This window comes from Tauraco erythrolophus, chromosome 3, assembly GCF_009769465.1.
Source record: "Tauraco erythrolophus isolate bTauEry1 chromosome 3, bTauEry1.pri, whole genome shotgun sequence".
In the NCBI taxonomy this organism is placed as follows: Eukaryota; Metazoa; Chordata; class Aves; order Musophagiformes; family Musophagidae; genus Tauraco; species Tauraco erythrolophus.
Genome location: NC_141467.1, coordinates 57,814,516 through 57,829,348, shown reverse-complemented (window position 1 = coordinate 57,829,348; position 14,833 = coordinate 57,814,516). Strand labels below are relative to the sequence as shown.

The 14,833-nt window shown below is 42.5% G+C and overlaps 1 protein-coding gene across 1 annotated transcript in view; it reads left to right on the top strand.

Annotated features, from left to right (window-relative positions):
• Positions 1-920: 920 nt before the first annotated feature.
• The window catches only part of LOC104371908 (ethanolaminephosphotransferase 1), a 58,874-nt gene continuing 44,961 nt past the window's right edge, over positions 921-14,833 (top strand). Inside the window, exon 1 of the mRNA XM_086609268.1 lies at positions 921-977. Within this exon, the coding sequence (XP_086465394.1) occupies positions 921-977 (57 nt within the window). The remainder of the gene's footprint in view (positions 978-14,833) is intronic.

Below are 14,833 nucleotides of genomic sequence, written 5' to 3'. Positions count from 1 at the left end.
AGCTCGCAGGGTGCGAGTAATGGATTTTAATTGATTTCCTTTCTGGATAGGTTCCATTTAGTGGGTAAGCTCTCAGACCCTGATGCGTATCATTTCAACTCTCCCTCTAATAAAAGGTGACACAAGGTGTCATGCCATATCCTTAAATGCATTTGCAGCTGAAACGTCACTCCTGATGTTTTCCAGACTTTCGCCTACACCGCTGCCTTGCTTCCCTGGAAATCAGAAGGTGCAGAACACACTGCAGGCTAACATGGTATGAAGTGCTCTGGTGTAGGTGTTTGTTATAACAGAGATGCAATATCAGATTATGCTGGAAAGGAATGCCAATAAAATCTCTAATCCTCAGTGTCACCTGTTTCTAAACTAGGTTACTTAAATAACATCATTTTGTATAGCGTCTTCACAGTCACATCTTCGCACATACCATAAACGCGGCACCTTTAATACACCTTTAACCAGAAAAATAGTTTTGGGGCCTGATACTACAACGTTACCGGGATTACGGCTCGCCGTGACCACGGGAGGCTGCTGCAGACTATCCCCAGTACCAGGCACCGTGAGGAAATTAAGGGTTTATAAAAGACGCCAACGGCAGGCTGGCACCGAGCTCGGAGGTGCGTACTGGGGCCAGAGGGAAACGTCTGCTCCCACGGGCGTGGGCGGGCGGGCGGGAGCCGCCCGGGGAGCGGCCACCCAGCCCCGCGGGGCACCGCAGCCCCGCGCACCCCCGCCGCGCCGGGACGCGAGTGCCGCCGCGGATGCCCGGCGGCGGGGGGCAGGTCCCAGCCCGAGGGGCGCGGCCGAGGAGACGCCCTCCGCCCGCCCCCGCCACCTCCCTCCCCTGCCCTCCCCTCCCTTTCCTTCCCTTCCCCTCCCTTCCTCCCTCCCTCCTGGCGCGGCGCGGCGCACGGAGGGCGATGTGGCGGTGGCGGTATGTCAGCGGCCGGCAGCTGGACGGCTTCCGCCGGTACAAGGTAACGGCCCGACCCGGGGGGTCGGGAGGGAGGTGGGGGGTGGGCGGTAGCGGCGTGCGGCCGCCTGGGCGTGGCAGCCGCCGCTGCGGCTGGTCCTCCCGGTTTGGCGTGTCTGGGCTCCTCGGGGCTCCGGGCGCAGTTTGATCCGCTCCGTGGCGACCGAGCACCCAGCGCTGCTCTGCCCGCGGGCCCGGCCGGCTCGGCCATCCCTCCGCCTCCCAGGGTCCGCCGGGCTCCCGCCTGTGCCCGCTCGGTGCAGGACGGACGGTGTCCTTTACCCGGCCGGGGTCTTTCCAGATCAAGTGAGTGTGAGGATAGGAACTGGGTGTTTACGAAGTGGCAGCGCCCGGTGGAAACAAAGTTAAGTGGGTTTTAAGTGAGTATCCAAATCTTTGAAAGCCCTGTGCGTTTTGAAGAAACACGTTTTGGGAGTAACACAGTATTTCGGTAAGAAAGTGTGCGTTGACGGTGCTTGTCCGGCTCTACGCAAATTCTTCGTACACAGGAGTGCTTTGGCTCTGAGAAATAAATAAGAAAAAAAGCTTACTTTAAATAGTTTGAACTAAACCTCATGTTTGCAAATAACAGGCCTGCAGAATTCAAATGAATGGGTGGATCTTTAGATATTTTGATTTACCAACATTATGTTGCAGATTTATGAGATACCTGGGTTTTGTTCCCAGGACGTTGCAGGTGTGTTGCAGGGGATTGTCCGAGTTTGCTGTAGTTGAGGTGCAGGTGTCTGACATGGGCCGTGACACCCTGTTTGCACACTCTCACCCCATTCCCTGTTAAAAGCATGGGAGGTACACCAGTTTCCACCATGTTCAGTTTCCCAAAGCATCCCCTACCCTTCGCTCCCCATGCTTCTTGCCTTCTTGCTTTTACCACATGCTCTCCCAGCTTGGCCTCCAACCAGGGCACTCAGCTTCTCCCAGATCCTACCAAGCCCTTCCCTTCCCCGAGCCAGGAGTTCTGCCTGCGAACTACAGGGTGAATGATGGTGGAGTAACTGTGTTTTCAAGAGTCTTCTTCAGCCCACTAACTAATAACTTGTTAGGCACAGCAGCTTGTTAAAGTGTACCAACCTGTCTATGCATCTCCAGTGAGTGGGATAAAATGTGCTGCAGGCTGCATTTGGCCACTGGGCATAGGTAGCACAGGCCTGTGTTTGAACAGGGGAGCCACAGTCTTGACTGAGATGACCAGAGGAGAAAATAAAAAGCTATTTTTAGCATAAACAGATGTTGTTATTTAAGTAAGTTTCCTAAAATATTTGAGTTCATAGTACAAATACAAGGAATGCTTGTGTTACATTCTTCCTTATCACTTGGATGAAAGTAGCTGCAAACAAGTGCAGGTGGGGAAGAATCAAAATAAGATTTCCTTAAGACTTGGAGTCATTGTGTACTACTTGTGAATTACAGGGCAAATGTTTACCAAAAGACAGAATCACATATCCAAGCATTCTAATTTAGTATATTAAAATTACTTTGGTTTCTTGGGAGCATTGTGAAGGCCAGAAAATATGTTGGATAGTTTTCTTAACTATAGGAATCAGCCAACACACTGGAGAAGTATCTGTTACGCTATGTTCTGGAAAACTGTGGTAAGTACAGGTTTTAGAAAGGTGAAATCAAATAGTTCTCAGGTGACTCATGACTGGGGCATCCTCAAAATAAATAAACAAATCCAAACGACACAGATTACACCTAGAGAAACACAACTGTGTGAGATCAGTGCTGCCCAGCTGGTGGGGTATCTGGTGCTCCAGGTTGCAGGAAGACAAGGCAGGTGATGGCAGCTCTGCCCATTCCTGAAGTGCTGCTCACAATGGGATAAAGGCCTCCAAAAATGCAAAGGGAGTGCAGCAAGGAGGGGCGAGGAGACACTAATCACTGCCTCAATCTCCTCTCCACCTCCTCACCTCACCCTCCCATACCCAGGGCTGCCACCACAACTACAGCTTTGTTCTGACCACCTCCCAGGCCTGAGACATGCTCTTCAACCTTTTATTGCCTTCTGGCTGCCATCTCCTCCGTTGTTCTCCTATTCAGCCTAGAGCCTCACCTCATCCTGCTCCTTCAGCTTCCCAGCCCTACTGAGGAGATTGCTGCTGCCTTTCCTGCCGAGTCAAAAGGATTGGTGCTAAACTCAGATTATTGTGTCCAGCAGACACAAGTTAGCTCTTTTTACAGCCACCTGGCTATCTCTGTATTGTGTTTCCTGGTGTACCCAGCTCTAGAGTACAGCAGAGGGATACACAGCTTGGCCCTGTGAAAAGTTAGATGATCTCTGGAAGGATTTATTAGCACATGTTCAATATTGAGGTAAAACAATGTGTTGCTTCCAGACCTGAAGCATGCCTAGGAGACTAGGTAGGTGCATCCATCTCTCTGTTGTGCATTACATTGCAGCATTATATCTGCACTAATATCAGTGGCTTAATGTGTGCCGCACTTTGCACAATTGATCCACTTAGCTGATCTGAAAACTGATCATAACACAGCTTAAAAGAATAACTCGTGTAATCAACTCCGTTTCATAAAGGTAAATTGGGTCTGAAAAAAATACTGTTCAATTTTCAAAATTTTCATGCAGCTGAACTCATTTCTGTGCCATGAATGCTGCAATTGTGTGTCTCAGGCATTGTCTGTCTCCTCCTCGCAGTTGGAGGAGGGCCTTGGCAACGAAACCAGCGCAGTTCTTTGCAAAGGGAATGGCAGGCCTAATGAATGCAAAGACTTCAGCACCCTTTAGCATCATCAGGTCCACGTATATTATGCTTTTGAAGCAAGTTTTCCCCAATTACCAAGCTTTGGTTTGCATCGCAGAGTGACCCCAGAGCACACAAAATGCCTTCCCTTTGAATGAACTGAAACCAGATGCACCAGGAACGCAGAAGTACAGCCAATGCATTCAGTCCATGGTATCATATTGGAACCAGTTCATTGTAAAACCTCCTGAAATCATTACAGCATGGACATCAGATCCTTATGGCTAGCTATTCCACTTTACAAATCTCTTCCTGTTTGTTCTATATGTTAATGGGGATTCAGAGATTCAGTTTTCCTTTTTCCGCTTAAAAGCGCGCAGAGAACAGGTGGAGATGTGTCAATGAGACAGTTCAGATGCAACCCTGGGTATTGCTGCTGTGATAATTCTGCCATCTTCTTGCCTGTAGGGTACATGGGCAGGTACTAATTTTAGGACAGTTGCGTGCTCAGGTGATTTGCTGCAACCATAGAACAGAATAAGTTGATACTTGGGATTTTGTGCTGCTCTCTAGGATCTGGAGTGACATAGCCAAAATGCTACAACCCACTGCAATTGTAGCACTCATAAAAGTTGGAACGACATAATCTATTTCTGTTAACAGCATTTTGCAGTTCTAGAGGAGCACCCGTGGAATTACACAGCTGCTTTTTTCTGCTTGTTTGGGTTTCTGTTGGAAACAAGCAATGCTGAGACAGCCAGGTGATGAGTACAAATAAAAGCAGAATTTAGTTCTTTTATCTTCCTCTTCTCACTGAATGCAATAATGTTAACAATGAGATCTTGTTGCCATTGCCTCTTCTCATCACTTCAGTCTTAGGATTTCCCTTGCAAATCTGCCTTGAATCAGCTTTTCTACAGGACCTATGTACTGAGGTTTTCCAAGACAGAGAATTTTGACACATTATCCTCTTTCAGAATAGAAGAGATCTAAGGACAAACTATAGAGGCTTGACTCAAAGAATAGGCCTTGGAAAATCAGATTTAAAAAAATCAGATAATATTAAAAATTAAGGTCTAAGGTTCCACCTTTTCATCTTGTTCATACTGTTTCTACCCTCTAAGCTATTTTTCAGAGAGTAACTCCCTATGTGGAGAAGCGGGGGCCAGTAAATGAGGTCTATGTGGTTTTATTTCAGTGAGACTTGTGATGCTGTCTCATGTTGTCATAAGTAAAGGAGGTAGAGGTAAGTAAGATGAAATAAATCAGTGTAAAATGGCAACACATTACTCTAAAGAGTAATTTTAAGTTCTCTGTCAAAGTAGGAGATTCTATCAGATGGGATCCTATCTACAGAGCTGTCTGTCTGTCCCGGCTCCATTGCTGTTCAACACTTTCATTAATTAACAGAAGGGAGATTACTCTTGTAAAATCTTCATGAGATACTAAAGAACTTTGAAGAATAGGCTTATGATTTAATATGTTCTTGAAAAAGGGATATAATGGCCAGAAATCAATATGAAGAAATTCAGTAAACAAGGTACAATGGTTAAGGGAAAGAAAACCAACATTTCTAATATAAAATAAGATAACGGGCTGCAAAAAGGGTACCTGGGGATCAGAGGATCAACAATGATGTGGCTGTTTTAATAAAGAGAAAAAAGCTCTTAAGTGTGAAGCATCATAGATATGTCAAAGGGTTACATAAACTGCTGTGGCTGATGTACTGATCAGATATCAGCTGGAATAACCTGTCCAAACTGCTTGCTTTGACACACAGTTTACAGTCCGCAGAATGGCATTAGGAATATTAAGAGGCTTAGAAAAGATGAACTGTAAGAAACAGTTTGAGTGCTGTGGGAGTAAGAGCATAACAGCCAGTTATTTGTCATGCAATCCCTTTTGAAGAAAGATGAGGTAAGTTTTGGCTGCACAAAATAAAATTTAAGGCAGATGCTATGTCAGTCTTGCATCATTAAGGGTATTTAAGCACTCAAATAGGTTCTAGGAGGGATCGTGCAATCATTTTATCAGTCTTAAGAAGTGGTTCGATTTCACTCAGGGAGGATCTAAAATCTAGTGTTGAGTGTTAATAAAGTTTCTTACACCTTTTTTAGCAAAGTTTTGAATAATGTGTTCTATTTTAATCTGCCTACATCATCATTTATCACAAGCAATTGGAAGCCAGTGGCTCGTTACTTCGTGGTAACTAGATTTGCTTCTTGAATGTCTCCTAAACATGATCCTGCATTAGGTGAACGCACTGAACGAGAACACCTCTCAAGTTACATCCCAGTCCTTGTTTTGGTAGGTTGGAGAAACAAGATCAGATGTACGATGATTACATTTCAAGGCTTGATTGTTTCTGTGATACTGACCGATACCAAAAGAGCAAAGTGTATTGAGTAGAGAATGACTGTCTGGAAGTTCAGGATCAGTATAGGGTGGAAAAATATAAGACTGGATTTCTGTTAAGTCTTTATGCATTTCCAAGGCTACTCGTGTGGCTATGAGATTTAGAAATATAATGGGTTCTGCTTACATTGATTGAACAGTCTTACTTTCAACTCTAGTAGCACAAGGATTTTCAATAAGTTTGAAAATTTAGCACAGGAGACTTTTCATCTGTGTATTTATCTGGGATTTCTTAGGAGACGGTTAATACTGTTCATGGTTGTGCATGGACAATTTGATACGAGTACAGTGTTTATTTTATAGTGTTTTTGCAGATGGTATTTTTATTTTTCTCTAAATTTTAATTCAAAATATTATTTTAAACCAGTTATAATCAGTTTTATCTGCTTTAGTTTTTGCACACCACTTCAGTTGAGTATTTGAGACAGTGAAATCTAACATTTTCTATCTTCCATAAAACCGGTGAGTCAACAGCCCACTGTTCTACAAATAAAATCTTGCAGTCTTCTTCATAGTACTTTGATGGATTGGAAGACTGGGAGTGTAATTAAAAGTTGTTGAATAATATGTGAAACAAAACAAATCATTCATTACCCTTACATTTTCTGTCACTGTATTCATGTCTAGAAGAGTTGTGGGCCAACTGAATTATATAATTCTGAAAGACCATCTTCGTGCACGCACCATTTTTTGTTCCTCATCCTGTTGTAATGGTAGCTGACATAATGTAGCATTTCAAGAGCTTTGTAATCATTATTTTTCTTCTACATATCATATGCTAATGAACCAACAACATAATGAAATCACATCACAGAGATGCTGCATTTGATACTACTTGCTGCAGGACTTTTTTCCCAATGATGGTGTAATTGTACATGTTTTTGTGTGCCACATTATGCCCATGAATTTACGTAGGTTCATTAGATCACCTTTGGGACAAATACACTGAATATAAAGAGTTGTATGCCTTGTTGAGTCTCGTAACAGTGCAAATGCCGACCACATTATTTCATTTTACTGCTTTATTGAGAGATGATAATGTTCTGAAATGCTTATTGGATTTTTATGTGTAGGATCTGCATATATACAGATTTATGTACTCGTGTTTATTTTTTATTCATCTGTGTTTCAATAGAAGATTAATTGCAAAGATGTATCTGTAATTTGGAAGTGGATTTTTTTTTTTGTATAAATCCAGGGGAACCATTCTTATAAGGGTTGTTTTGTAAAGGGAGGAATTGGGTGTTTTGCATCTTTACGTGTCAGGATACTAGGTCACACAACTGTTTGTTGTATGTGGTAGAGAACCCCTGTTTAGCATCCCACATGAAAACTGCAATCCACTTTTAATCTGTCTGCTCTTTTGGGCCTAAAGCAGTTTCTTTGGGTTCCCCAGTGATTTAGGTACATGCTCTGGCAGAGCTCCAGCTGTGTGGGAATTTGGTCTACTGTTTGATCTTTAAAGGGCTGCTGGTAACTCTGAAAACACAGGTGTTTGTACACGCACACAAAGAGATGTGGCGCAGAATTTTACTGTTTTTCCTTTACCAACTGTAGAAGACAAATCCACGCAAAAAATACATAGAAATCAACTTCTTCACCATGCTAGAGCATCTTGGAATAGGAATCATTAAGGATCTTTTTGTGCAGTTCCTTGAGAGCGTGCAGGTCTTGCTTCTTAGCCAATCTGGGCTAACCTCTTTGTCCCTTCACAGCAACAAATGTGCATCAGCCTTCTGTTATCCCTTGCTCAATATTTAACGGTGTTTCTGTGTTCTTTTCCATCATTTTGGTTTCACTGTTAAGTGTTCGGAGGTGTCCCATTAAACAGCCTTTTCCTGAAAACAAGTTAGTCAGCAACTTTAATATAACTACTGTTGATTGAAAAATAGTGGCTGACTTCCAATGTTATCCCCTCCACCTCTCGCGGCTCTGAGTGCTTACAGTCCTGTCGGTAAAGAACCAGATCTATCTAGTGTCACATCGTGAGCAAGAACCTAACTCTTGGGGCCAGCACGTTATGATTTCTTGCCCCAAAACCTGCTTCTCTCTCATCAATTGTACTGTGTCTCTGATGTCTCTCATAGATAGATCGCACATTTCAGGCATTGTTGCTCTGCAGATCTGTGATCCATCAGCCCCTTACTCCTGGCAGATGGGACTGAGGCAGGCAGGACACTGAAGACGAGCCCACAGTGTGCCTTGGCAGCAAAGAAGGTCAACAGCATCCTGGGTTATATTAACAGTAGCACAGCCTATTAAGTAAGGGTGAAGTAATTTTCCTCTTTTACCAGGCCACATCTAGAATACTGTGTCCAGTTTTGGGTCCCCAGTACAAGAAAGATGTCAACAAACTGGAGCAAGTTCAGTGGAGGCCAGAGTAGTTGGGGCTGGAGCGTTTGTCCTGTGAGGAGAGGCTGAGGGACTGGGGCTCTTTTGCCCTGGAGATGAGACAGCTTCAGGGGCACCTAGCAGCAGCCCACTGGTACCTATGGGGAAGTCCTTGAGAAGATGAAGCCAGGCTCTTTATAGCAGTGCATGCTGGGATGACAACAGGCATGAGCTGAGACATCTTTACGCTGGATATAAGGAGAAAATTTTCCTGAAGAACACAGGGCAGTGGCACAGGTTGTCCAGAGAGTTTTTGCAGTCCCCATCCTTGGAACTTTTTTACACGCAGCTGGATAAAGCACCAAGCACCTGGTTTGAGCTCCTGACTGAGCCTGCCTTGAGAAGGAGGTATGACTAGAGGCGCACTGAGGTCCCTTCTGAGCTGAATTACCCTGTGATCCTAACCCATGGTTCTGTGATCTTGAGGCAATGACACTGTTCTGCAGGCAAGGGGATGTGCCATTAGCCGATGTGACTCCCTAAGAGCAGCCTATCCTGACCCACAGCTCCATGTGCCCCATGACATCATGGAGATGGGTTCATACACACCTCCATTAAGTGACAGGATGTGGTGTGTGGCACAAGGTATGTGTCTGGATTCCTGAGAATGAGGAGGTCTGAATGATGGCTATACGTTTACGAAGAAGCATCCCCAGGACAGCAATTTACGTAGTAACAACTTCCTGATGACTTAGTAATACCAACCAGAATTGGGTTTTAAGTATTTTACTAGGAATAGTTTAAGATGGAAGGAAAATTTAACCCTATTTCTTAGCTGTAGGTATGCACAGGCTGATGGAACTGAAGGGGGAAAAGTCAGGGGAGAGAGAACTGCTCAGGAGCCCAACTCGGGCAGCTTCCTCCCTTATGGTACGGCTACCTCCAGCCCTAGTACAGACAGTGCAACCGTTAGGTAATAAGAGTCCGCAACCTCAGACCCCTAAAGAGACAAGCATTTGCATCTGAGGATACAGTTACATGCCCATCACCACCTACTCTTTCCAGGCTAAATTACAAACCCTGTTCTTTAGTTTCTACTCATACGTTATATGCTTCAAGCCTAGATGTGTTAGGGGCTTATAACTCCTGGACTTAGGTATTGGTGACCTAATGAAAAAAAATACATATATGGATGGGGGAAAAATGCAGGGTAGTCCAAACTATTTAAGCATTAGGAGATACTAAGTCCAAGCCATTATTTATGAATAATTAACTAAATGATCATATAACGTAATTTTATTATTAGAAATAGCAGGACTCTGTTTTGGAATACATCAGCACTTCTAAACTGCTGAACATTTGGAATTCATTTAGCATCCACAATGCTGTATAGCTCGGTGGTTGTTTTGTAGCATACTTCTTTCTCTTTGTGAAGCTTTTGTTAGAACCTAGTGCTGTGTCCCATAATATCTACAAACTTGTAATAATGTATATAAAGTAGAATTAAAACCCACGTGTTTAGTGTATTCTAGGAATCTGAAAGGTGGATGGAAAATTGTTACCAAAGGTTTCAGTATTTCAATATTATCTTTAATTTTTGTGTGGTTCCGGAAGTGTAAGATACCACAGAAGGAAAGTTCATGTTGCACCTTGAAAGTTCGACTTACCCAGAAGGGAGAGTTCCCACTGAGCTCTCTTAAATGGTGCCTGGTTCATGCCCTGGATTGGGAGAGTCGTCTTGCAGCCTTCAAAACCACAAGAAACTCCTTTAATGCAAAAGAGAATATTCTTTGCCCTATCCGTTCTCATTCCTCCCATCCCCTTTCCTGTCAGTTGCAAAACACAGGTATTGTGAAATTGCATAATCAGAAAAGAGATGTGATAAATAAAAGAAGCTGTAGGAAGGTGTTGGTAGCTGTCAGGGTGCCTTGATGGCTGGGAGCGGCAGGGGCCCCGGGGCGGCAGGGCAGGGCCAGGCCTGGCATACCCTTCTGTCCCACTGGCAGAGGCTCAGCCAAAAGCTCCCAGGGACCAGGGCTGGGACCTGGCTGTTGCCCTCAGCACCCAGGAGCCTCTGCCTATGGGCAACCAAGGAATGAGCCACCCATGCTGCACTGGCCCTGGGAGGGATAGCTGGGTCATACATGGCAGACAGTAAAACCTCATCACTTGCTTAAATCTTTTTTTTTTTTATTTTATTTCAAGGATAAGCTGTGCAACATCCATCTGGTTTTCAAATGTTTTTCGTCAGCAGATCCTTTGAAATTTTCCATCCCAGATGTAGGTCCCTGTGTTTAAGTATAGGCCAAATGATGACAAACTTACATTTGTGCATGCTGGAGAAGTGATCGGTCCAGGTGGCATTGTGGAAATATATCATTGTGCAAATATTGTGGAAAACCACTCTACAGAGTTGTTATTTTCAATAGATCACTTGTTTAAAGACTCTAATTTCGCCTATTTTGAATTTGATGGATTGATTCTCAGCTGGTTTAGGCTGTCTTCTACTATCTTCATGAAAAGGTAATTTAGAAGGAAAAAGTGATTTGTTTCCCCCTCTTCCCTTTTCATTCATTTTGGACAGGTGTAAATGACTATAGGTTCAAAAGCTCATTTAAAACTTTGATAGCACTTTTAAAGTTTGATAACACTTAAAATCAGTTCTAGAGAAAGATAGTTTAAGTGGCATAAAGCGTATGGGGAACTCGCTGCATTTCAACTGCTCTCATTTTTGTGCTTCCCCCACAGAAAATATGAAGTACCTTATCCTTTTACATTTAGGCAGAGGTTACCTCAATTCTTCAAATACTCACCATGAGTTAATGATGACATACACGAGTACGTCTGCTGTGGTGCATCGTGAGGCAAACACTTGGTTTATCTTGTAGGAACTTCTTTACATGTTCTCACCCTTTTCCATCATTTGCTCTTTGCCAGGTATTGTTCACTAATAGATTTTTTTCGCATGGGTAACACAAATATAATGAACACTTGACTTAAGAGGTGGTTCCCCAAGCCTGCAGGACCATGGAGTTGTTAGAACATCAGCGTGTATGTACAGCTGAGGCTCTTCCATATCTACGCCTGACCTGGCTGAGTTGGCTTGCAGGAAAAGGGCAGTTATCTCAAATATTTATGTTCTTCATCTAAGTCCTTACGTCATTGTTAGATGATTCTTATCGTTTCCGTGTGGGAACAGCTGATGTATTCTTCCGTAACAGGCATCTAACGTCATGTGAAATAGAGGAATCACAGAACCATATATTCAATATACCGCAACCTACACTGTGATTACTATCTGATATGTAGCTGTTTTAAACATTAGTTTATCTGCAAAAGAAGCTTTTCAGCCTTTATGTTTTTAATAGACTTATTTATTTATTTTGTAAAAGCAAACTCAAGTATAAAGTTGAGCTAATATGGGCAGACTTTATTTGAATAAACTGGTATTGCTTATATTTAAATTATGTATATAAATATGACACCTCTAACAATATTGTGGCTGTATCTTTTGCTATATACTCTTAGGATGAATCAAAGCCCATCTGTGCTTCAGTCTTCCAGTGTATACAATGGAGATAGTAAATCCTGTGCTGATTCATCAAGTTAATGAAAAATTAAAATTTACTGATTTCGGGGCAGGAATGTGAAATGTTGCAAATTTGTTGCTACTAATATGAAATTGAAACCCGGGGAGTCATTTTGATGCCAACAATTCAAATGTAAACAAGTCACAACAGTTTTACTCTGTATCTCTGAATGGATATGACTGTAAGGCACAGTTTGGTGCTACCTGGGGTAAGATAATTTAAGTACAGAAAAGGAATAGTCTGTTACCATAAGGACCAGCTTGAGTTAAAATAACTGTCTCCCAGCAGTTAGTGCAATTATGTTTCTTGCAACTTGCTGTCTCTCCTGACTCTGAAGTTTGCGTGGATATGTTTTATGTTCTTTTCTTCATTGCAGTCATTCAAAAATTTTATTCTTGGGATACCTTCACAGTGCAAGGCTGGAGAGGGCCAGGTAGCCCAGAAATGATCCAGCTGTCTGCTCTGATCAGTGGTTAGCTCACTTCCTCGTTCTTTTTTCTTTCCCAGAAGGTCTCTCCAAGTCAATAGCTAGGCTTTGTTTTGGAAATAGTCTATCCTGGAGGCAGTACACACTATTTCTGGGCTTTCACCATCCTTCAGCATTCTCCCAACATGGGCATTGGGATCTTTGAACATGCACCACACGCGACTCTCACTTCCATGCTCTGAAAATGCAGTATTGCTGGGTTACAACATAGTCCCCAGATTGTTTTAGATACTTTTAACTGAAATGTACCCAGTGCTAATACGATGTTAGGTGTGCAGGGCCAGGTAACAAGTCCCAAAACCCCTCTGCCAAGTGCTTTGAAGTGTGGATGTGACCAGTTTGCAATAAGGGGAGGTATTTCTAAGCCATGTGGTTGTGAGCCAGAAGGTACTGTTTGTCTTGTACTTTGCAGTGTCCAAGGTCTGCACTGCTAGTGCTTTTGACCCACAAGTAGGTTGTCTGTGCTGTCTCTGTTCTGTGTAGCCAAACCTTTGCTTTGGGTCGTTCTCGTTTCTCTTGTTTTTTCTCAATGACTTTACTTTCCTTACTCTTACTTTTCTTCCTGTTTATACCTTTGTCCCCCTTAATCCTCTCATCTTTCCTCTTCCCTCTGACACAGCTGACCTGTACAGACTCGATGCTGTGCTGGATCCCCTGGATGGTGATTAAGATGCCAAAACGTAGAGTAAAAGCACATCTTACATGTGCTGCCCAGGTCAACATATGTGTGTGCACGTGTCTGCTGTCTGTATTCCCATTTCTAGCTCTGCTAGAAGCCATTAATTAACACAGAGAGGGAAAGCAGATGGCTTTCGAGGAGATATCAGCTATTTAAAAAAAAAACAAGCAAAAGTAATTTTGAATTTGGGAGTAAGATGGAGTTGATTAATGCCATTTTTTTCTATTCCCTCACTACTGCCATTGCCTCTCAACTATTATGACTTCTTTTAAAAATAATTAACAGAAGCTTTCTGATTAATCCAAGGCCGCCTTCTTTGTATAAGGACAATCAAGATCCCTTTTCTAATGCAGAAAGTGTTTGCTGGGGAGTGCTTAGCACTTGTATCAGTCTTGCACTTAAAAACCTCCAACAGGCATATCCTTCACTTCTGTCTTTTAAGGTGAGTGCCCTGAAAAGGACAGAATTATGCAACAGCAAACGAGAGTACTTTTTTTACACCGTGTTCAGTGCACTTTCGCATTGATGTTCATTGGTCATAATGTGAGCATGTTACTGAGTAATTTGCTTTTCTGAGCAGCTATGAATATTAAACTCTTGAGGATTTTATGGCCTTGAGGTTAGTAGCTTTTTGGGAGCAGAGCAAAGCTGAGTGTTAAACTGTATAGCAGGTTTTATTTGTCAAGTCTTATTTCTGCCATGACAGAAAACTAGCAGAATACTTTTTCCATGGGTGTTTCCTTTAGTCTGGCTAAAACAAATTACTGACGAGGGGAGAGAAAATTTCCATTCTTCTGCACATCTGCTGAATGTTCCTTCTCCCCGCAGAGGACCATGGTTCAGCCACAGACATAGGAATGAACAGGATGAAGTATGATGGGTTTTGAAATGTCTTTAGGTGACAGCAACTGGCTGTAATTCTAATATTTTTAAATAAGCATTGTTTCGATTTTTAGTGCTTGAGTTTGGAAACTGTCAAGCAAACAAAAAGCTGACTATCTTATGTTCATGCCTATTATATAGAATATGTTGGAAAACTACATAATCTCTTATATTTTCCAATTAAGGAAATGTAGAAATTATATAATCCCTATATAATCTTCTATATTTTCTGTACAATAAAATAATTTTAAAGAAATGAGATTGTTTTTCCATTTTTATTCCTGCAAGTAAATAACAGTTCTAGACAGCCAGTGAGTACTTTGGGTAGAAAGCCTCATTTTACTGTTGTTATTTAACTAGGATTTTGTGATTTTTATTCATTACTTTGATGGCTTGGAGTGGAGGGGAGAAGGAGAAAGCCAAAGCAGAAGGAACATGTCACATATTTTGACCTTTGCGAATTCTTGTCTAGGTATGGCTGAATTCATTGAATTTGCTGGTCAGCAAATTGTCACACACCTCACATAGTCTTTGAATACCAGTTGAAGTAAGGAAATGGGCAATACAGAGAAACTTTGGGCACATTCCTGCTTACCTTGAACCTCAATAATGCTAACGGATACTTTGAATTTTCTTTATTTTCAGTTGATTTCCATAGTTCTCATGTGAATTAAGTACTAGCTGACTGTTCTATTGACATAGGTATTGTGTGGCTTGGTATTATTGCTATTTTTTACATAAATGTAAGCAGAGCCC